The 24,037-nt window shown below is 34.3% G+C and overlaps 1 protein-coding gene and 1 long non-coding RNA gene across 3 annotated transcripts; one reads left to right on the top strand and one right to left on the bottom strand.

Annotated features, from left to right (window-relative positions):
• Positions 1-2,816: 2,816 nt before the first annotated feature.
• On the top strand, positions 2,817-7,792 carry LOC131603286 (protein LSD1-like). 2 transcript variants are annotated; one of them, XM_058875590.1, is made up of 7 exons: positions 2,817-3,124; positions 3,448-3,527; positions 3,734-3,844; positions 5,336-5,451; positions 7,004-7,084; positions 7,191-7,262; positions 7,369-7,792. In XM_058875590.1, exons 2-7 carry the CDS (start codon positions 3,452-3,454, stop codon positions 7,408-7,410), a joined length of 498 nt encoding a protein of 165 aa, XP_058731573.1. In that variant the 5' UTR covers positions 2,817-3,124; positions 3,448-3,451; the 3' UTR covers positions 7,411-7,792. The 2 variants fall into 2 exon arrangements, with proteins under 2 accessions (XP_058731573.1, XP_058731572.1); XM_058875589.1 differs by having other exon boundaries at positions 3,414-3,527.
• Positions 7,793-19,574: 11,782 nt separating this feature from the next.
• LOC131607836 (uncharacterized) lies at positions 19,575-23,645 on the bottom strand. The gene is made up of 3 exons (XR_009285420.1): positions 23,555-23,645; positions 23,045-23,145; positions 19,575-19,826 (listed from the first exon to the last, which is right to left on the bottom strand). It is a non-coding gene; the product is annotated as an uncharacterized LOC131607836 (long non-coding RNA).
• Positions 23,646-24,037: the final 392 nt, after the last annotated feature.

Raw genomic sequence — 24,037 nt, 5'->3', positions numbered from 1 at the left:
CCGTCGTCTCCTTTGATACCTGCCGGAGAACCTTATCACCAAGGCTCAACAAAATTGCGCTGTGTGTTTTCTCGATCATATTCGTCTTCTCCGCTGCCATCAATTCTGCATTCATGGCTGCCTCTCCCTTCAACGCTTCCAAACAACCCTGCTGAACCAGTAGGGCTTTCATCTTCAAGCGCCACAGACCGAAATCATTCACTCCGGTGAACTTTTCAATCTCATACTTTGTTGAAGGCATCTTCTCCACGCTCACCGCACCAATTTGTTGTGAATTCAATGCCACGAACAAAGTATAAAATAAGGGATGAATAAAGGACAAGGAAGAAGAGGAACACAAGATTGGTTATAACTGCTATTCTTTTACTTTCTCTTAAAACAAGATTACAAGTTTACAAGAATAACAAATAACCTCTCTCACCCTAAATTAGGATTTGCAGCTTAGCAATGATGAGAGACTAGTATGCTATTTATAATAAAACCTAACATACTAACTAATGAGCTTTTTCCACAAGGCCCATTACACAAGCCAACTTAATAAACAAGCTAACTTAACAAATTAGGGTTTAAACACTAAAACCTAATTTAACATGCTAACAACCTAGCATCTTCGACATCTGCATGTTCGACCCATCTTTGACTACAACATGCACTCTTCGACACCAGCATGTGAGCGACCTTCGACTTCATGCTTAACCCTGTTGAACTGTCGAACCAAGAAGCTACCCTTCGACCATACTAGAGTTCGATCCAATATCTCACATAAACATTAAAAAAACCGTGGTATTAACCAAACCGAAAAATAGAAATAAAATAAAAATAAAAAGGTGTTTATGATAAAATGATTTTCTAACTCAAAAACGAATATTTTATAATTGTTTTTTTTTTCATATTTGTTTTATAATATAATCAAGGGTTAATAGTCATTTACTCCATGTCATATTGGCAAGATTTTATTTACTCCTTTTAAAAAAAAATTGGATTATCCCCTATAATTTCAAAATTCTAAGTCTTTTGCCCCTTAAAAGGAAAAATTATCCCCTGTAAAATATATTTTTTTGATTTACCCCATAGTTTTTACATGCTTAGGAGGATGTCCGAAAATTATAGGGGGGTAATCCAATTTTTTTTTAAAGGGGGATAAATCAAAATTCGCCTATATAGCAGGGGGTAAATGGCTATTAACCCTAAAATCAATTGTTTTTCGTTAAACCACAACTACAAAAAGACTATACGACAATGTTCACGTTCTCACAGTCAAAAGATCCACCGTAGTAGAATATATTCAATTATACATTTTTTTATGTCACTTTTCACTAAGATTGAAATTTTCAACCGTGGTAAAAGGTGATACATGATCATGAATTCAAATCTTGTTGTTGCTATTGTTGTTGTTCTACTGCTGTACTTTTTATATTATATTAAAAGACATACAATAACGGTTGAAAGTTCCAACCGTGGTGAAAAGTCACCAACCGTGGTGAAAAGTCACTCAGGGTGATGGGCTCAAATCCTAACACCTACAATTTTACTTTTTATTTATTTTGGGAAAAGGAAATGATATTATGTTTTGGTATGATGCTTGGTGTGGTTATCCCCCCATCCTTGAAACAAGCAACAAATTCCTCAAGTCTCATGATATTCCCCTCTACACCAAAGTTGTAGATTTCATCTTCAATGGTGATTGGTAGTTCCCTGATGGCCGAAACTCTTTGTTTCCTTTCCCTTACCATAGGCTGCATGGTAAATTTTTATGTAACATGAATTATGAAGACTCTCTTACCTGACCTCTGAATCATACGGGGGTTCTCACTTTGAAGGATGCTTACAAATTCAAAGATCCATCAATCACTTAAGACTGGGATAAAATCATCTAGTGCAAGGATATTTCTCCCTCAAAATCTATTTTTTATTTAGAAACTAATTATGGATAAGCTGCATACTAATGATAATCTTAGGTACAGAGGTTGCTACATCACCTATATGTGTAACCTTTGCAAGAGGAATGTTGAAACCTATAAACATTTGTTTTTTGAATGCTCTTTCTCGAAAAACATTTGGCTATGGTTCTACAACATTATCAACATATCCAACCCGCCTAAGCTTTAGGAAGATTGGTGAACAACTTGTATCACTAATAGATCAAGACAATGTTCCTTAATTCTTAAAGCCTCAATTAGTTACATTCTAAGCAACCTTTGGGAGCGATGAATTTTGATAGGTTTAGAGGCAAACCTCATAATGTATTGCACATAATAAACAAAATCAAGAATCAATTCACACTTATTAAAAAAAGTAAAAATATAATAATTTGACTTATGATTTTTATAAAAAAAATGAAAGAGAAGGTAAATTAAATGCAACTTACATTTAATTTTACTTTGAAAAAGATGAAAGTTAATTTTTTTCTTCTAATATTTAAAAAAAATATTTTTTCTCTTATATTTTGAAACAGATGGAGTACAACTTCAAAACAATATATTCTTAATAGAGTTTAATGGTTATACATTCACAGGGTAAAATAGTTTTACACTATCATCTGATTAGAATATAACGTTTTGTTATGTCATATAAGTTTTTAAAAATTTTCAATGTGATTTGTCCTGATTCATAATCGTCATTGATTGACGGTATAAATTATAAAACGTGCATATCCCTTTTTCCCTTCTTTTAACCAAAGCTTCAATAATATATATATTTTTTATGGAAAAAACAAAGCAGACTTTTGCACCAAAAAATAGATGATTAATCTTTGACAATAACAGTAAATAATAAAAAAAACATAGTAATTAATATTATAATTTTATATTTTTTTTCAAATGACTGCAGGATGACGGAGTAGAGGAAGATGGGAGGAAAATATTGATAGCAGAAGTCGCAAGGAAGACAGGGTTCAGTTTACCTTTTCCCTTTCTTCAATCTTCAATCCTCAATTTTCATCTTCATCTTCCTTCTCTCCAACACAACAATCCATTCCCAATTCTCATTCAATTCAATTTTCTCTTCCTTTACCCATATTCACGTTTTCTCCCTAAAAAAACCAATCAACAAAAATACAATTTTTTTTCTTGTTTGACTTCGTTCTCTGAATCGCTTATCGCAGAACACGGTCCAGGAATCACAGGTATGGGTAGATCCTTTGTTTTTAATTTTCTTTTATTTTTATTTTCTGGGTTTGTTTTATTATACGCTTTGGGAATTGAACATTTTTTGTTTTTATTTGGATTTGGATTAGGCATTTTGATTTACGGTTTTGCCGAATTGAGTAATTGGAATTTCGCTGCAGAATTTATGTTATTTTGTGCCGACACTCTTTTTGTTTCAATCACAATATTAATATGTTTGACTAAATTGTTTTTTGGTTGGTTGAGGTTTTATGGTGATGGTGTTTTTTTTTTAAAAAAAACTTGTAGCTATGCAGAGCCAAATTGTGTGTAATGGTTGTAGGAACATGCTGCTGTACCCTAGAGGGGCAACCAATGTTTGTTGTGCATTGTGCAACACAATTTCCCCTGTCCCTCCACCTGGTAAGGTTCTTTTTGTTATTGCATATCATGTTAGTGCTTCTCGCGTCTTTCACTAATTAGAGTATTTATTTGCTAATGATTTGATTTGGAACAAATTTGGGAGTTTAAGTTAGATATAATTTGTGCAGCCTACTAGGTTAGATGGTTATGGGTTGTTAGAAACTAAGTTGATTCTTGGGATGTTTACGATAATGATGCTCTTGCAGGGATGGATATGTCTCAGCTTTATTGCGGAGGCTGTAGGACATTGCTAATGTACACACGGGGAGCTACGAGTGTGAGATGTTCTTGTTGTCACACTGTAAACCTTGCTCCAGGTAATGTATATTTGTTTACTTGCTATATAGGTGATGCTTAGTGTGTTAGTTAAGTTAGTATTGCTAATGAACCCTTAACCAATTTGTCATATATTTATTCTGCTTCATATTATAAATTTTGTATTTTGTAATTGTGATGTTTTGTTGGATTGGTTGATTATTGAATATGGTTATAGTGAATGGTATTACCAAATCCTCGTGTAGGGGTTATCAGGGAGTACATTGAGGTCATTATTTCTTGTTTACACTTGAGTGTGTGTTTTGAACTGTATTTGGATAAGCTGTAGTGAAGGGTTTGATTGTTGGACCCAAGGGCATGGTGGTTTCTCACCTATGGTTTATAGATGATGCAGCCTCTTTTCTATTCTTGGATTAGAATGACTTTTAAATGTGATTTTTTTTTTATGTTGCTCTTGGTTTTTGTGATCATTGACAGTGTTTGTATTAGCTTTGCTAAATGCGGTTTGGCTGTTACCGATGTTCACATCGATGTTGTGAATTGTGGTTTGATTACTTAGGAGGATTATTTACGCCAAAAAGGATGGGTCCTTAGTCTTGGTTAGATGGCTTCTAAGAACATTAGATTAATAATGGAAAAGTAGTTATTATGTCTAATTCCTTATCCTTTTCTGCAAAGCTAATGAAGCTAATAACAGTAAGATTTTATCTAAAGAAAACCTAATATATCTATAGTGTTGGGTTGGGATCAAATCCTGCAAACCCACTGGCTCCAATGACTGAAATGAGGTTGAGTTTTGCTGAAAGGCTTTTCAAAAAAGATGGCAGCCAGCCTCCTATGCTGGTAAATGTATGTTGAAACCTGGAGACCATTAAAGGAGCACTAGTGAAGCAGAAAGAGGAAATATTATGAGAATATTTCATGGCTTTGTTTTCAAACGAAAAACGTTGCTAACTTTTTTGTAAATTTGGAGACAAATTTTCTTACTTTGTAATATTTTCCTTTTATTAAAACAGGTAAAAACAGCCTGGTGCTATAAAGCTCCCTCTATCTCAAGTTCCAGGGAAAACTCTGACTAATTTTTTGTATAGCTTTGAAAGGATATACTTTTTGTGAATTTTGTTTTCAAGCAAGTTATATGGAAAATAATTATCAGATTCCCCGCTACACCTAGGAACAAATTCTATTTGAAATAAATAAAGCCTCCGTGTCTTCTTCATTAGGCCTATTTTAATCTTGGTGACAGAGTGTCTTGATGAGTGCTATTCATTTTATTAGTCTTCAAAACTCTACCGTAAGGACCTTGTATGCACAGAATCTTATTTGATCACACTGCAAGATGTTGGGTACTTATGTAGTTTTGCTTTAACTGGTTCTGTTTTCTTCATATCATTCCAATAAAGAATTCCATTTTATATTGTGCCATCGTTCGTATGCTTATTATTCAATTAGTTGTTTATTGATGTATGCTTATTATTCAATTAGTTGTTTATTCATTTTTCGTTGATGATCTATGTGTTTGCATTAACCAGTATCTAATCAAGTCGCCCATGTTCCCTGCGCTAACTGCCGGACAACACTCATGTATCCTTATGGATCGCCTTCAGTCAAATGTGCTGTTTGTCACTATATTACTAATATCAATAATGTAAGTATTGACAGAATTTTGTTAATATAGGCTTTTACATTTTATTCTCTACATTGCTTTAAATGTTTTGATACAAAATTCAAGCAATTTTTTGATCCCATGATCCGGGCTCCATTTTAATGTTAACTAAGGTGACTTCATGCAGTCATGTAATTCTTAACTTCATTATTTCATTCAAATAATCATTTTTTACATGTTATCATTTTCCTTTTGTTTCCTTGCTCATAATCCTTTTGTGATAATTAAGTTCTAGAAATTTAGGATTGATTGAGTTATAGGAACTGATCCTGGTTGCTTGGAAAAAGGAAGAACAATACACATACAAAAGAGAAGGAAACTGTATGACTAATTTCACACCCCCTTTCTCTTCCCACCACTTATGACTAATTTCACATTTCCCCTTTTTTATATTCTATACAAAAGCAGTTCTAGAAGAGCTAAAAGCAATTCTAGAGGTGTAGAATTGATTATGGAGTGATTTTGAGGTGTTTGGTTTTTCTAAAGTAGAATTGATTTTGCCTCCAGAATTTATTCTGCTTGAAGCTAGAATTTGTAGCTTCTGAGTTTAAATGTGATTTTTACACTGGAATTTATTGTTCAATTCACTTTTACATAAATGTATCAAAACATAAATCAATTATACTAAACTTTATTTTTGTTAAAATCAATTTTATCAAACTCGATTATGTCAAAATCAATTATGTCCACCGTCAATCCAAACACTCACTAAGACTTTTGGTTGTTGGTTAGCTTCTGCAAAACTAGTTTTTCCCCATCTTGTCAAAAGTAGACATACCTCAAGAGAAATAAGGGAATGACTAAACAAATCTGGTATGTGGGCGTGTTACAAACTCACATACAAAAATTAATGACTAGTATGAAAGAAAGAAAAGAATGAATCTGTTTATGAGTGTTGAAATCTGATTAGAAAAAGGACCCCAAGGGTTTCCCTTCAACAAAGGACAACCTTTTCTTTAACTGAGCTACTGTTCAATTCCCCAAACCTTTACTACTACAACCACCAAGTTAATTCTATAGCTACTTTGTAACTAATTCTATGTCTTAAGCAAGATGTGTTACATATATGTATTTATATTTTATTACTTATAATCTGTGTTTTCATCCATAGATTTTTTTTGGAGATATATTCAAGTTTTCTGGTATTACTTATTAGTCTTCATTTTATCAGTTAACCCATTCATGTTCTCATCGTTCTACTTATTGTAATAACATGGTGTTAGAACTGGTAGACCTATCACATGGTCATTAAGGTAATCACTTGCCTGTTATCAGAGATTGTGATCCAACTTAAAAAAATAAGATTAGATGGAGGATAAGGCCTTAAAACCCCACTAATATGCCCTAGGGTAACTCTGGAATCTCAATCTACAATCGACACATTTTAAAGGGTTTGATATAGTAAAATATAAGTTGAGTTTTTCGTTCTCGTTTAAGCCTTTGAACTTCTATTTGGTGTAAATATGCGTATTTGTTTTCTTATTGTTTTATTTTTCTGATTTAATTTTTTCATACTCTTTCCTTTCTTTTATAGATGTCCAACGGAAGGGTTCAAGTTCCTGCTAATAGACCTCAGGGGACAACCAACTTCGGAACATTACCTTCTACTTCAACAGTATGCTTTTATTTCTAATTTTGATTTTGTTGATTATTCATATAAAAGATAGCACGGCTGTTTTCTGTTCTGATAATCACATGCGATTCTATTTCACCACCTGCAGTCAATGCCCCAATCTCAGAGCCAAACTGTGGTGGTAGAAAATCCAATGTCTGTTGATTCGAGTGGAAAATTGGTAATTATTATTTCTTTTCATTTATACTTTTTATGTCTTTTCCATTGCATTTTGCTTGAGCCTAGCAAGATTTATTTAAAACTTAAAAGAGTTTGGCATGTAACAGGTGAGCAATGTTGTTGTCGGCGTTACAACAGACAAGAAATAATGCAGTCATGTATAGGAGGTACAGTATATGATGCATTATCACAGTTTCTAGCACAAGAAGATATTATATGTGTATGTGTTATTTGTATATGTATATTATATTTTTCTGCCTCCAATGGTTTCATTCAAATGAATCCTTCATTTTTCGATATATATAAGGGTTGGGCGGATATCAGTATGTATATGTATAAGAGGACAGGTTGTGAAAAGGGCTGTGTGATTGGTTCATTCTTGTTGCATCGTGATTTAGCAAGTTGTAGACGAGCAAATGTTATTTCTTTCATTCCTTGTTATGCTTGTGATTTTGTTGATGATCTGTTATAACCATGTATAAATGTTCGATACAAAGCATTGTGTGATATAGTAACAGATCTGGTTGAATACTTGATACTGAATGTTGCAATGGCGTTGCTCAATATAATTACAGATTTTACCAGTCATTTGAAAATGGTAAAAATATCCAGGACCAGAATGTTTTGAAGAGATGGAAAAATGCACATGCATGGAGATGATGCACTTGGAATCCAAATGTCGTAATTATACACTCATTTAAACTAACTTCATAAAGCATACTATAACATATAAGGAAAGGAAGAGATTATTATGTACCCTACAATATGTTGCATGGATACATGTACTGATACAGCTACATTATCTTTAGATGTAACATGTTTCTATCAAAAAAAATGAAATTCATTTTGAATTTTTAAATTTGAAAACTAAAATCAAATTTAATTTTAAAAATTTTTAATTTTAGAATATACAATTAAATGTCTTAAAATGATAATATTTAACCAAAAATATGCAAGGGAAAATCTTTCATAATTTACTATATTCCAAATCAAAATATTAGAAATCAAAATAAATATTTATATAGTAATAAAAAATATTATTTATTAAACTGTAGGTACATATTTAAAAAAAATACTTACAAATACACCCAAATAAAATACTTTCTTTTTACAAATTATTGTTGGTGTACGTATTTGGTACTTTTCCACCCAAGAGTCCTGTACGACGAATGGGTACGGCATTAAATTTAGAATATCAGCTTAGAGGAATTAATCTATTCACTCGAAAAAGCTATGACGAGACTTTGTAAAATTACTTAAAATCCATTTTAAAAAAATCTTTATTCCATCTATCAATATTTAATACTTATTATTTTATTAAAAAATTAATACTATTATTTTATAATTTCTAAATCAACCGCCACTAAAAAATAGTAAATTAAAACCAAATAGTTTTATGTTAGTTAGGTGGCAAACGCTTCCAAAAGAACAAATGAACGAGAATAAACTGCCTAAGACATGTGATATCGCAAACTCCCACCATAATGAGCTAACAATTGAATACCACAATTAGGCTAAAATGTTGCAAGTCACGTCGTCTTCGGTTAGCAGTCACAAAGCACGCAATTCTAATCATCTACATCCTGAATACCCCGAAACAAAATTTGGCCAATAGGTTCAATCTAAAAGCAACTGACATGAGAATTTTTTTTTTTTTTTTGAGCCCAACTCTTTCATACGTATCATCTTGAGACGATTTCGAGAAAAAGACCTATTTGAGTAGAAGTGATATAAATTTATTAGTTGTTAGACAAGATGAAAACTGATATTTTAAAAATTCTGCCGAATCATATTCGATACATATTGAATAAGTATTCGAATTTATTTATTTTAAAAAATTTATAATTTTTCTTTTATATGACAGCGATACGCCTCAAATACTATAAATTCATATAAGTGACTTTTTAATTTTTAGTAAATTCATTTTTTTTAATGACTCTTCATCCCTTTCTGATTTCTCCAGTATCCTATTTAATTCCGTCTAAAAGCTTGTCATTTTTTAAGAATGTTTTTATTTCTAATATTTTTGTAATTAACTTTTAATATTTTAAATTCAATTTATATTAATTATAATTTTCTTTTTATGTATCATTACTTTTATTTATAGAAAAAAAATATAGTTTTAATGTTATATCTTGTAGTCTCTTCCTTGGCAACATTACTTTCTTCTTCATTATTTTACATTTTTCCACTTAAAAGTGATCTTATTATCATGAGTTATTACATTAATATTTCAATAATATAGTAATATGTTAAAATTTATGTTATGAGTTTGGTTATGTTTGACTATGATTTGACTAAATATTTAATTTTAATTTTTATATAAGTATCTTAAACATATTGTATATGTATCGTATTGGATACTCGTATCGTGTTTTTGTTTCATTGAATGATAATTAATTCGAAGATTAAAGAGAAATAAAAGTAAAAACAGTAAATACAATCGATCTTTATTAACACAGTTCGGTCAATGGTGCTTAACTATACAACTTTAGAACAATTATAGTTTACCTTTATGTCTAATAATTTATGTTAAAGCGTTACAAACAATATATATAATAATACGACTCACTTTTCAATAATACTCCTAAACTGTACGACGGAGCCTACTTCCTCTACAACCTTCATTCACTTGCCCATAACAATAAGTTGGAGCTAAGACCCGTTTGAAATTTCACATATTGTGCTCCTCTTTGTCTTATATGAGTCATACTTAACAATTTCTACCTTGTTGAATATGAAACCTCTATAAAGATTTCCTTCATGATGATCACATCTTGACAACTAGGGAGGTATTATTTTGAATAATCAAATAAATTTTTGATCTCATTCTTTAATTGAAGTGTTAACTCATCGTTATATAAAGCAAGGGAACTTGAAGTTCTTATGTTGTGAAAAGGTGAAAACTCGCATGATCCTACACTTAACGTCTTAGATTGGTCAACTAAAATATAAAAGGTCAAAAATAACTCTTGAAGTACTGAGACAATCACACACGCACACTTAAAAGTTTTTCAAACCCTCTCTTATTTCATAAAAATTCTTGAAAATCTATCAAGACTTGTATTGAATTTATTAAGAAGTATTTCTTATCAATTAGGAAAATTTTCACACTGCCTAATCGATTAGGGAAAATTGAAAATGACCTCTTAGTCAATTAAAAAAGTTTTTAATTGATTAAATCATATAGTTGTTTTAGTTTTTTTTTTTTTTTGGTATGGTTGCCAAATTTTAAAAACTCTTAATTGAGAGAATCGCTTATCCCACCCTTTGGGGTTCTTAGACATCATGTGCGTTTTCAAAAATACCACATATTTCCGTAGATATATTTCTGGGCGCACCTTTTTTACTTAACGTTGGTTTGTTCCGTAGATGCACCTACGGAAGTTTTCCTGTCATGTATCTACGAAAACATTTGATGTTAAAATCGCGCCAGACTTTTCTCCTCCCTCATTCACAAAATTCTCTCAAACTCTCTCAACCTCAAAAATCTTCCTTCCACCAAAGTTGTTTTTTTCTCTCGAGCTCGACATGGAATATCAACATCAACAATCAACACACTCCAACTTGTTCGAAGTTCAATTTAATCGGTAAGTTTTCGAGTTTCCAAGTTATTTTTGAGTATTCCCGTAATAGAGTTAGAATACACTTTTAGGAATATAAATCGTTAGATAGTGTAGAAACATAGTTTAGAGACAATGTAGGTGAGATGGCACCTTGAGACGTCCTCCTTCCATCTACCTTAAGGTGAGGTTACTATTACATTAGATAATGTCTCATGTCTGTTACATATACCTATTAGGTGTGATCTCCTCCGTCACAGTAGGATGACGAAGGAGGAAGCGAGAGAGATTCAAGTTGATGAGCTTGGGGTTGATCCATTATATACGCTTGAGGAGGTGGATAAGACCCGCGACACTCGCGTGAGGTTTTCCTTCCTGATGTAGAGATGTACTGATGCGCTAAATGTGGCACGATAGGCTGATGGTGACCCAACTGAGATGGAGAGACAACATGTGCTTAGGTGTTACTTTTTATATTTGATCGACACTCAACTGTTTCTGGACACGAGCTCCACCTATACGAATGTCGCTTACCTCAGATACTTTTTGGATACCGCACAAATCCATTAGTACAATTGGGGGCGGCAACGCTGGCATACAGCTATTCAAGATTCGAAGAGGGATGCTTGTGGAAGACCAAGACTGTCGCAGGCAGCTGTTCACTATGAGTTGTAACAGTCTTATATCCTTCTATTTTTTTCCACTACTTTTCATTCTATATTCGTGATAATGTTTGATTCCGATGTTTTTTTATTTTTAGAGGTAGATATTACAACACTTCCCGATGATCATTAGCTGGGGAGCTGTGCAAGAGTACATCGAGGCCTGGCCACGTGTTTGTGCCTTCACCCCCCTCAGAGGGTACTAGGCGGTAGAGCCTTATAGAGTATATTTGGATTGCATGGTTGCCAAGGACACCCGCTACGACTGCTACGCTTCTCACCGTGAGACGCGCCCGTTTGATGATATTGCATTATTCTTTGGATGGTTGGCATGCAGTTTAACCATCACCGTTCCATATCTTTTGGAGCGCGTCATGCGATAGTTCGGCTACTGTTAGACGATACCCCACCACCCTTTTGTCTCCGCTCCTCTCGGCTTGACCCGCAGGCAGATAGAGGCAAAGGAGGGGATGCAGATGTTGTTCGACACACAGTAGTGACTGTGCTGTTTATTTTGATGTATGTATTTTGTTTACATTTATGTATGATTTTTTTATTATTTAAAGACATATGACTATTTGGATGATGCATATGACGTATTATTTTGATGTACTATATAACATTGATGTATATGACTATTTTGATGTACTACATTTTGATGTATTATTGTGTTGCACGAAAAATTTGGAGTTTTGAAGTGAAAGTTTAAACTATAGCAGAAGGTTCCGTAGGTACATCTACGGAACATTATGTTTTTAGGATGTTTTGTAGCTACATCTACGGAAGTTTCCCTGTACTGAATTAAGTTGAATTCTTCCCAATGTTTACCATTTTAAACTACTTCCGTAGATGCAGCTCCGGAAAAAATAAATTTTGAACAAAAAAGGTGCTTCTTCATATGTATCTCCGGAAACAGGGAGCGTTAACGTAATTGTGCCAGGTGCTTAAGAGTATGAAGAGGTGGATTGAGATATTACCTTAATTGATTACCATCTAAGGTTAATTGATTAAGTCATTAAAGTGGCTCATGAACCATATTCTTTTTTAGTCAAATTCTTTTTCTATATAAAAAAGGTTTCTCCTCATTTTATTTTACACTGAATTTCTAAATAGAAATCCTTCTATCTTTCTTTTCTTCTACTCTCTCTGTTTTCATATTTTCTTTTCAAAAGAGTTATTGCAGTAATAAAATATCAAAAAGTCCTTTAAGTGTTTATGTTGTAATTAGTGTTGTGCTTTAATTAGCTGTATCCAAGAGTGTGATTCTTTTGTATAGTTATTTTGTAAAAGGTCAAAAGGTTGCTAGGTACACATGTATACAAGTTTAGTTTAGGTTATTGAGCTTGACTTGTATAAAAACTTTAGTAATAGGATCTTGATCTTGATCTTGATCTGTATAAAAGCTCTACTTGAAGATTCATAAGTAAAGACTTTGTAAAAGCCCGATTTTTTTTTGAATAACAACTTTTTTTAAATTTTTTTCAGAAATAACCAATATTTCAAAATAATTACACAAATAGCAAATTTTAAAAAAAAACACGTTGTCGTCAGGGGGGTGGCGACAACACCTATTTTCCATTGATGTCGCAAATGGGCCTGACGACTATGTACAAAAACTGAGTGTTGTCGCCACCCCCTGGCGACAACACCTCCCCTTTATTTATTTTTCCAAATTTTTTATATTATTTTTTTTACTAATAAAATTTTTTACTTATTATTTTTTTACTTGTTAGTTAGAAAAATAATAAAAATAAAAAAACAAGTAATTTATAATAAAAAAAGTACCATTACATTAATCATAATAATAAAAAAAGTACAAATACATTAATAAAAAAGTACAATTACATTAATCATAATAATAAAATTTCTAACGACCATAGCGCGGACCTTGGTACGATCCGCACCCAGGAGGTCTAATAACTCGTGTAGACGGCTCACAATTTGGTAGTGCCCCCTATTCCTACGACGCCCCCTCTATTTGATTCCTCTTGCGTTTGGGTCGACGGCCCCTCAATGCACTCCGGGTCGACAAAATCTATCAGCCGTCCTTGACCTCTAGAATTTCCGCTATAGGATAGTCGGGTTCCCGCGACGCCTTTAAAGGAGTGTTTTGGTGGGTTGAAATTTCTCCTGGTGGGTGCGGCCTCTAAGTCTGGTCTTTGGTAGTTGGTGGTGGAACCAGGTTGGTTAAAATACAATGGTTGTGGTGGTGTGTTGAAGTTCGATGGTTGGTTGGGGTATTGTGATGTTTGTTGGTTGAATGAACTGTATGGCGGGTATTCTTCTTGTATGCCCATGTCGGAGGTAAGTGGTGGTGATCTAGAAGAGGCCGCCACATTGAGTTCTTGGAAGCGTAGGTGGTGGGGTTGAGTTTGTTGTTGGTAAATTGGTTGTTGTTGGTTTATTGGTTGTTGTTGGTTTATTGGTTGTTGTTGGTAATGTGGTGGTGGTTGTTGTTGGTAGTATTGTTGGGGATTTTGTTGAAAATTTGGTGGTGGTTGTTGTTGTTGTTGGAAATTTGGCGGTTGTTGTTGTTGGAAATTTTGTTGTTGTTGAAAAATTTGTGGTTGTTGTTGTTGGAAATATGGGGGTTATGCTCGCGGGTCTGCCAAATAGAAAGGGTCAGACACAAATATTTCGGGATTTGTGACCGTTCTGTACCAATTGACATATTCAGCCGTTGGTTTCATTTCGGCCGGCGCCACAGAAAAATCTAGGACAGTGGTGGAACGACGAGCCCATATTTTACGCAACTCTTTAGCGAATGTCTTCCATTTTTCACGTACCACTGTTGGCTGACCTTTTGCAGATGCCAAGGTTCCAAATACTCGGGGGGGTCAGGGATACCTTGATGCATACAAAAGTGTAAGGCTAGGTGTGTAAGAGATTCCCTAGGTGTACGCAGATGGCATGCATAAGTATTGTCAAGGTTGATTCTTGCATGTATTATTGCAACTACCTAATGTCTTGCATGTATTAGAGTTAAAAACATTTACTTATGTGGCTACATGATCGATTATATCATAGAACTTTCAAGCAAGCTACAATATTGTAACACAAAATTATGACCTTCCTCTCATTTAAATCATCCAATAAAAGATAATTAGACAAAAAGTTAAAATAGATAGAAAGTTAGAATAATAGGAAAATAAAATTTGTATCAATATAAAAGAAAATTTAAATATTATAATATAATAATTTGAATCTCTATTATGTCATAAAAGAGAATGTTAATTAAGAGAAACTAAAATTTTTATTATACAAAACTGAAGACTACTCTTTAAATTTAATGTTGTCGCCACCCCCCTTGGCGCCTTCCTCAATGCGTAGGTGTCACATGCATGGGCTAGTCTGCATGCATGGAAAAGTGTAAGGCTAGGTGTGTAAGAGATTCCCTAGGTGTACGCAGATGGCATGCATAAGTCTTGTCAAGGTTGATTCTTGCATGTATTATTGCAACTACCTAATGTCTTGCATGTATTATATATGAACCACTTCTCACAAATGATTTGACACAAAAGTATTTCTTCGTTCACAAATACGTATCACAAATATTTCTCATAAATACTTATCACAAATATTTCTTCATTCAAAAGTATGGCATCCACCTCGCAATACAAAGTTCGGGTTCACATGAATGGTGAGACTTACCACTGCGACACAAACGGTTTTCTATTTAAAACACTAACTCCACATGTTTTGCTCTAAATAGAAAAGCGGATTTCTCGTATCTAAAAAAGAAAATCGAGTCCAAAATTAGAGAACCAGTCTCTCAAATATTTTACCAACAACCATACGTTCAACCTAACAACTCGGTCAAGTTTTATCAATCACAGATACAAACTGACATAGAGGTTCAAAACATGTTCCTTAACCATGAGTATTATGGTTATGATTATCTGGAGCTGTACATAGTGGTTGAACAAATTGTTTCGTCGCAAAATATGCAGTCACAGGTTATTGATCCCGTTGTTGATGACGAACAACAACCCGAAGATGTCGTCGATGAAGAAACTGAAGTAGAAGATGTGGTTGATGAGTTGGTGAACTGTGATTCCGAAGATGAAGAACAAGTTCCAGTACCTGATGCGCATGCATATTCACCTCCTGCGCACTTCACAACACTTAATTTGGGGGAGGATGAGCCATTGTCTGATATGTCCTACAACCCATATATGAGGTCAGACGAGGAGTTAAAAGAGGGTGACACATTTCGTTCGAAGGACGATTGTATGCTAGCTTTAAAAAACTGGCACTTAGCAAACTGTGTTGATTTCAAAGCTGATCGCTCAAATCCAGAAAGAGTCACTATTTTGTGCATAAACCCGGAGTGTGGATACAGGCTGAAGGCATCATTTAGGAAGAAAGTTAATGCTTGGGTGATACGTTCGATTTCTCAAGGCCACACTTGCGTTAACACAAATATGGCGCAAGATCATCGGAAACTAAGTCATGACATGATATGACATACCATAATACCTCTCGTCGAAGCTGACCCATCACTGAAGGTGAAGAAGATTATTTCCCACTGCGTTTCTGTGTTCAAATATAGACCGTCGTACAAAAAGGCTTGGTTAGCGAAGCAGAAGGCAATTGAAATAGTCTACGGCAACTGGGAGGAATCCTACTAACAACTTCCTCGCTACCTGGCTGCACTTCAATTGTATTCACCTGGGACTGTTACTATGTTGGAGACACTTTCGGCACAATCCCAAGACGGAACCCCTCTCGAAGGTAATGGAATCTTCCATAGACTTTTCTGGGCGTTTCGACCATGCATCATCGAATTTGATTTTTGCAAGCCGATTATTCAAATTGATGGAACCTGGTTGTATGGGAAATACAAAGGAACATTGCTGATGACGGTCTCGCAAGATGGAAACATCAATATTTTTCCAATACCCTTTGCTCTGGTAGAAGGAGAAACAGTTGCTGCTTGGAGTTTCTTTCTGAAGAATCTCCGCGCTAGAGTTGCTCCACAATCTAATCTTTGTTTGATTTCGGACAGACACGCTTCTATTGACAGCGCATACAACAATCCGGCAAATGGTTGGCATGACCCCCCGTCTAAGCATGTCTACTGTATTAGGCATTTCGCACAAAATTTTATGCGAGAGATCAAAGATAAATTTTTGAAGAACCATTTGGTGAATGCGGGGTATGCCTTAAACCAACCTGGATTTCAATACTACCGCCGTGAAATAGCGTTGACAAATCCAGATGTGGGGAGGTGGATTGACAGCATTGACATAGCGAGATGGACTAGGTCATATGACGATGGGGCTAGGTGGGGCCACATGACTACAAATCTTGTGGAATCAATGAACGGCGTTTTCAAAGGCATACGAAACCTACCTGTAACTACTTTGGTTAGTGCAACATATTTTCGGATGGCAACTTTGTTCACCACAAGAGGTAAGCGGTGGAATTCAGTGTTACAAACACAACAGGTATACAACGATGTCTGCATGAAATATGTACAACAAGAATCTGCCAAGGGGAACACTCATCGAGTTACAGAGTTCGACCTTCATGGCCACACCTTCAGTGTCAAAGAAACAATTGACCATAACCAGGGGCTACCACGACAACAATATCGTATCTCAATCCCAGATTGTTGGCGCGATTGTGGCCAATTTTAAGCCTATCGCATGCCTTGCTCCCATGTCATTACAGCTTGTTCACATACTCACTTTGATGCATTATCATTGGTATCAGAAATTTACAAGGTATCAACGTTGCTCAACGTATACGACAATTACTTTCTGGTGGTAGCGATGGAGGCATATTGGCCTGTGTACGAGGGGGAAACAGTTTGGCACAATGAGGTAATGAGCCGTAATAAAAGCGGTAGACCAAACAGCAAGCGTATTAGAACCGAAATGGACGCCACTGAAAAAATGCAGAGGAAGTGTAGTATATGTCGTGAGGTAGGACATAATAAGAACAAATGTCCCAATCGTGGATCTAGCTCCACAACATAGTTTTTAGGTTCAATGATGTTTGTAATTTATTTTATCAATGAAATGGATTTTTTTTTCATTAATCAGATGAGTTACAACACACATGACAAACAACATAAACTAGGACTGGAAATAAATTTTTACCTAAAGGCAACATTTGAAAAGATAACACAATGACTAAAACAACAACACAACAAACAATTAAAATCTAGGAAATTACAATGGTTAAAACAATGTCATCTGTTCCATCCATTATTTGTTCAGTATCAAGGTCGGTTTTCACATCAATCCACCAACGTATCGTCTCTCCGGTCATAAGCAAGACCCTTGTTCTAAGCCTCTGAATCCTTTTGATTTCTTCCCCGAGATTGTATTCCCCTTCTAACTGTGACATCAGAGTCCGCTTCAGGTTGTTAAAGGTACGGATGTTCCAAAACGTAACCGACATAGGGGGTTTGACTGGAGAAAAAATAACATGTCCATAACATCTTTTGTATTCCAGTGCCGGCACAGGACGACTGGATGATGTTTGTTGCCATGACTCCGGCCTTATGCGAGACATGAACAATAATGTGAAGTGAAAATGGAAAAATTGGAGGAGAAAATAATGATTCTTGACTGCAGAATGGGCTGCTATATATAGGCAAAAATTCACACACAAATAAGTGTTGTCGCCACCCAAGTAGGCGACCGGGACCACTGTATGCAGGTAAAAAAAATTATATAAAAAAATTTGAAAAATAAAATAAAGGGGAGGTGTTGTCGCCGGGGGGGTGGCGACAACACTCAGTTTTTGTACATAGTCGTCAGGCCCATTGGCGACATCAATGGAAAATAGGTGTTGTCGCCACCCCCCGGCGACAACGTGTTTTTTTTTTTAAAAAAAAGTTGCTATTTGTGTAATTATTTTGAAATATTGGTTATTTCTGAAAAGAAATTTTAAAAAAGTGGTTATTCAAAAAAAAAATTCTAAAAGCCCTATCTGTTGGCTCTTGAACTTAATTAGTGTAAGAACTCTATTTAATTGTTGTTGAATGTTCGTGGACAAATATTGTAAGAAACTCCAATGTGTTTAATGGAACTCTAAAAAAAAAACTCTTGAAAATATCTGTAAAACGTGTGGTTAGATTGAACTTGTATAAATTTTGGGTGTATTCTGTCTATCTCTTATCTCTTTAATGTTTGATGTTTATATTATTTTCATGGCATATCTCTCTTTATCTCCATCTTCTTTATTTATTTATGCTACGATATCTCCCAGTTTTAATTGACTTAAATAAAGTTATTCTGAAGAGCAAAACTTTCCAAGCAACTCCGAAGTACATTTCAAGGAATATGAGAGCCAAGGATTTGGTTGTGATCCAAGAGACCAAGAGAAATACATGTACAAGTACAATAATTGTCTCAGCTACTTCCCATTTCCATCATAAATTAAGATTCTCATGGACCACATTTCATCTTTTTATTTTGGACTCATTACTAGAGAAGGGAAAACTCGTATGAAATTTAAATTTCTTTGTTTCCACAAACTTATGAAACTTTCATCTTTTTATTTTGATAGTTTATTGAGTTTTGAATTAAACTCACTAGTGCAGAAACTACTTTTTACATCGGGCGAAAAGTACTTTTTACATCGGTTCTGGGCCCGATGTAAAGCCAGGCGATGTAATAACTCTGGGACATTTTACATCGGTTCAAGGCCCGATGTGAAAAATTAATATACCACATCGGTTGAATCAGATGTCTGATGTAAAAAATAATGTAATTTTTATTATAAAATTATGCGCCATATTTTACATCGCTTTTCATCCACACCTGATGTAATAGATAGTTCTTACATCGGTTTTCAGCTTTGCCCGATGTAATAGACCTGCTTTTACATCGGTTTTAATAATGCCCGATGTAATATGTTTACTGCTTTTAAGTATATAATGGCTGTTTTTCCTATTTTTTCCTATTTTAACCTGTAATTTAAATACCAAGCAGACCAAAGTTAGGTCGCTATTTTGCATATTTTTCCCACAGCACATATACCACATTTAATTGCACCAAATTGCTAAGATGCATATATATATATATATATATATATATATATATATATATATATATATATATATTCGTCAAAATATACAAAAGTATTAATCTAGGATACACAAGTGTACAAAATGATAAGAAATGTTTACACACGATTTACTACTACAAAATAATAACACAACAAATATCCAACCATTTAAGTCCTTTCGCGCACTTGAAAAACCAACATGCATCCACGAGAAACATAAAGTTATTCTTTATATAACTCAAAGAAACATTTTGCCCAACACAGTCGCAAATCATACAAATCTTCTTGTGTCAATTCTGTAGGATCATCGAATACCTGCAATACGTAAAAAACAAGAAAGAGTTATTCTTTAAAAATTTACATTAAGTTGCAAAACTGCAGAAATTCCATCACTCCATGTTCGTACTCAGCACTTAATCGATTAGCTCTCATCCAACTACGATCCATGCATATGTTCCGAAATTAATGCATATAGAGTTAAATCATTGGATGCCTACAATAGTCCCTCTTTTGGACACATTAGAGAGAACAAAAGTCTCTACGTGCAAACACGTGGCATTAAATTAAATCATAAAAATTATTCCTAACAGTGTTTGCTTTGTTGTATAGTAATCTATTTTAATACTTAAGCAATAGGAACATGTTTAAGACATAAAGTATTACCAACCTTGAAATTTCAAAATCAATAGCTCTGGTCGGTACCGGAAATAAGTTCAAATTTGTACTTCAACTTACAAGAACAACAGTTGATCCTTTACATCATACTCAAATATAATTCAACAGTTGTAAAGGAGTACTAGTAGCATTAAACAAGAATCATCTGCAACATACCAAGAATATATCAAAAATCGAAAGATAAATAAAAAACTATCTCTTACTTTAAATTTACTTAATTATTTATTTAGAAGTCTGGCTTTTGTTTGTCACTATGGTTCAGCGTTATTCATGACTATCTAAATAAAATAAATATAGTATGTGAATATCCAGCATGTGAATAGAAGAAAATTATACCCTGTACCCCTACGTTTATTCCAATACCCCGACAATTTTTTAAAAATTCCAATTTTATCCTTTTTTACTTTTAATTTTTAATTTTTGATTTTTTTTTTCATTGTTACTGTTTGTACGGACGGTAAGAGGAGAAAGGGAGATTGGTACCTCGTCAGAACCGGATAACCAGACATGAAGTCTTCCGGTTTGTTTTTTTAAAACCTTTATCAACCGGATATCCCAGGGATGGGTATTCCGGTTTGTTTTATTTCAATTTTTCCCAACCGGATATCCCATGTATGGGTATTCCGGTTTGTTACATTTCAAGTTTTCCCAACCGGATATCCCCTTTGTGGGTATTCCGGTTCTTGTTTTTTTTAATTTTTTCCTTTTTTTTTTAAATTACTTTATTTTAACTTTTTATTTTTTTTAATTATATATTAAACTAAATTAATTATATATATTTAGGTGTGGATCCTCCTTTGAAGAAATGCGATGTAGCTTAAACATGTGTGGATACAACTGATGTTTTTGTAACTGGTCAAAAATTTGCTACAAGAGAAGAGGCGATCAGTTGGATTAAGGACGTTGGAATCAGGAATAAAGTAACAGTTATAATAGCTCGTTCAGATATCAAAACAGGCAAGCGAGGAAGAAGTGATAAATTAATATTTGGTTGTGATAGAGGTGGAAAATACAAAAAAACAGATAGCGAAACCCAAAGTGCTAGTAAGAGATGTGGTTGTCCTTTCAAAATCAGGTCAACACCGTCGAAAGATGGTTCTGGATGGAAGATCGATGTAAAATGCGGAGTACACAACCACGGCTTACCTGATAGATTTGAAGGTCATGCTTTCGTAAGTCGACTAAATACAGATGATAAGCAACATATTGTTGATTTGACAAAACGCCATGTTCCACCAAGACACATATTATTGTCATTGCAAGAGCGTGACCCGGAGAATGTCACTCGGATCACGCAAATATACAAACATAAGAGTAAGATACAAAAAGACATAAGGGGTCCTAGAACAGAAATGCAACAATTGCTCAAGTTGGTTGAAGAATCAGGTTATGTTTACTGGAGTAGGAAAAAGGATGAGTCAGAAGTTGTGAGAGATATTTTTTGGGCACATCCAGATTCAGTGAAGTTGTTGAATATGTTTCCTATTGTATTGATTATGGACTGCACATACAAGACAAACAAGTACAGGCAACCGTTGTTTGAAATAGTTGGTATGACATCAACTAAATTAACATTTGCTGTTGCATTTGCCTATATGGAATCTGAGCAGACAGAGACTTTTTGTTGGGTAATGGATAAGTTGAAACAGTTGTTTATCAAGCAGGATAATTGTCCTCAAGTAATCTTGACTGATAGAGATCTGATATCTAACCAATAATGATGTATCCGTAGGTCCTCCGGGAAATGCCGGATGTTGCGGATCAACCTCAGGAGCAGCTCCCTCGCCATCTGCCTCTCGACGTTGTCTTCCTCTTTGACGCATTCCGTCGATCGCACCTCCTCTTCTTCGAACCACTAAAAAACAAAAAATAAAATGGTTAACAATTAAATAAAATGATATTAAAAAAAAAACAAAAAAAAAACAAAAAAAAAAACAAAAAAAAAAGGAACCGGATACCCAAAGGCTGGGTTATCCGGCTACGGTCTATAAGAAACGGAAACCCCCTCGTTGGGTTATCCGGCTGAGACATAAAGAACCGGAAACCCCATCATTGGGTTATCCGGCTATGTAAAATAGAAAAAATCAGAACCGGAAATCCCGTAGCTGGGTTATCCGGTTGAGATATTTTAAAAAAAAAACTTACTTTCTCAACGTCTGATGAACCGGAAATCTGGAAGCTGGGTTATCCGGTTTTTGGGCTAAAAAATTCCCTCTTACAGCAGCGTGAAAATAAGTGAAAATGAGTGAAAAAGTGAAAATTTTGGTAATTTTCACTATTTATACAGGGGTAATTTAGTCCGAAATTTTTTTTGGTAGGGGTATTGGGATAAAAGCAGGGGTACAAGGTATAATTTTCTGAATAGAATAACCAGCAAAGTCCAATACTCATGTAATTCATGACTATATAAATAAAATAAATATAGTATGTGTCACAAGTTATGTTCAAACATCATAAATGCAGTTAATGATTCTTCTAGATACCATGTGTCAACAAATACCATTTTTTTCTTATATTATTAACTCCTGAGCCATATCTAATATTGAGTTATAAAACAAAGCAAGTTACTGACCAGAGATACTCTTGTTTACCCAACAAAAATAGTATCACTACTTAATATAGCTTTATAGTATTTCTATTTCATCAAGCTGATACAATAGGGAAGTTCGCATCATGTAAGCCAAGCCATAATTAATATGGCTAACCTCAATTTATATTTTCTTTTAGATTGAAACATATTTATCTCACCAAGTAGGTTAAAGCTATGAAGTAATGTTTTTTTTAGTAATGGCAAATAGATTATACTAATGAAAAAGATCAAGATCATACACAAAACGTAATATAAGTAATACAATTACCTTTCTCTCTTTCCTCTCCTCCTTTGACTCTAGGCCATGTTGTTTTCTCTTGTAGGGTACAATTTTTTCAATTGTTGAGTCATTAACTCTTGACTTTCAAACTATAACAGAAAATGAACTGAGAATGAGAACTTAAGTAGAGCGTATAGAGGTAGTCAATAAAGGCTATTATTACTCGTAACAGCAATAATTGATTAAATTTAAAAAATAGTCAGATACTATACCAAAAACAAAGAAGTTCAATATAGTTTATTAAATAGTGTGACTTGTGATAGAAACTGATGTGTAGAGATAAAAGTGAGGAGAAAATTAATCAAGCACTGAATCTTGTTTTCTATTCTGAACTACACCTAAAAATATTCTTGATACAAACAGAAACTTAGCACAGCAATACAAGCTAATCGATGACATAGAACAGAGAGAAACCTACTTATAGAACTATATCAATTTGGAAAAAAAATAACATCGCACCCTGTATAAATAAAATAGATTATGATTAGAAGAACTTACCAAATCGAATTGTTCATCTAACAAACGACAACCTCTTGGCTTCTCAGCAACACAATGCACACCGGTTGCAAAGCCATCCAGCAGAACAAAATCCAGAAAGAGTCACTATTTTGTGCATAAACCCGGAGTGTGGATACAGGCTGAAGGCATCATTTAGGAAGAAAGTTAATGCTTGGGTGATACGTTCGATTTCTCAAGGCCACACTTGCGTTAACACAAATATGGCGCAAGATCATCGGAAACTAAGTCATGACATGATATGACATACCATAATACCTCTCGTCGAAGCTGACCCATCACTGAAGGTGAAGAAGATTATTTCCCACTGCGTTTCTGTGTTCAAATATAGACCGTCGTACAAAAAGGCTTGGTTAGCGAAGCAGAAGGCAATTGAAATAGTCTACGGCAACTGGGAGGAATCCTACTAACAACTTCCTCGCTACCTGGCTGCACTTCAATTGTATTCACCTGGGACTGTTACTA

The sequence above is a fragment of the Vicia villosa genome, linkage group LG5 (genome assembly GCF_029867415.1).
Source record: "Vicia villosa cultivar HV-30 ecotype Madison, WI linkage group LG5, Vvil1.0, whole genome shotgun sequence".
Classification (NCBI taxonomy): Eukaryota; Viridiplantae; Streptophyta; class Magnoliopsida; order Fabales; family Fabaceae; genus Vicia; species Vicia villosa.
The sequence above is the reverse complement of the archived record's forward strand: the minus strand, read 5'-3'. Positions and strand labels throughout refer to the sequence as shown.

Excerpts from the sequence above, each read along its gene's own strand:
- LOC131603286 (XM_058875589.1), top strand. The coding sequence starts at position 3,416 with ATGCAGAGCCAAATTGTGTGTAATGGTTGTAGGAACATGCTGCTGTAC. Across the intron at positions 3,528-3,733 it reads TTCCCCTGTCCCTCCACCTG|GGATGGATATGTCTCAGCTT; the intron begins GTAAGGTTCTTT and ends ATGCTCTTGCAG. Across the intron at positions 5,452-7,003 it reads ATATTACTAATATCAATAAT|ATGTCCAACGGAAGGGTTCA; the intron begins GTAAGTATTGAC and ends TTTCTTTTATAG.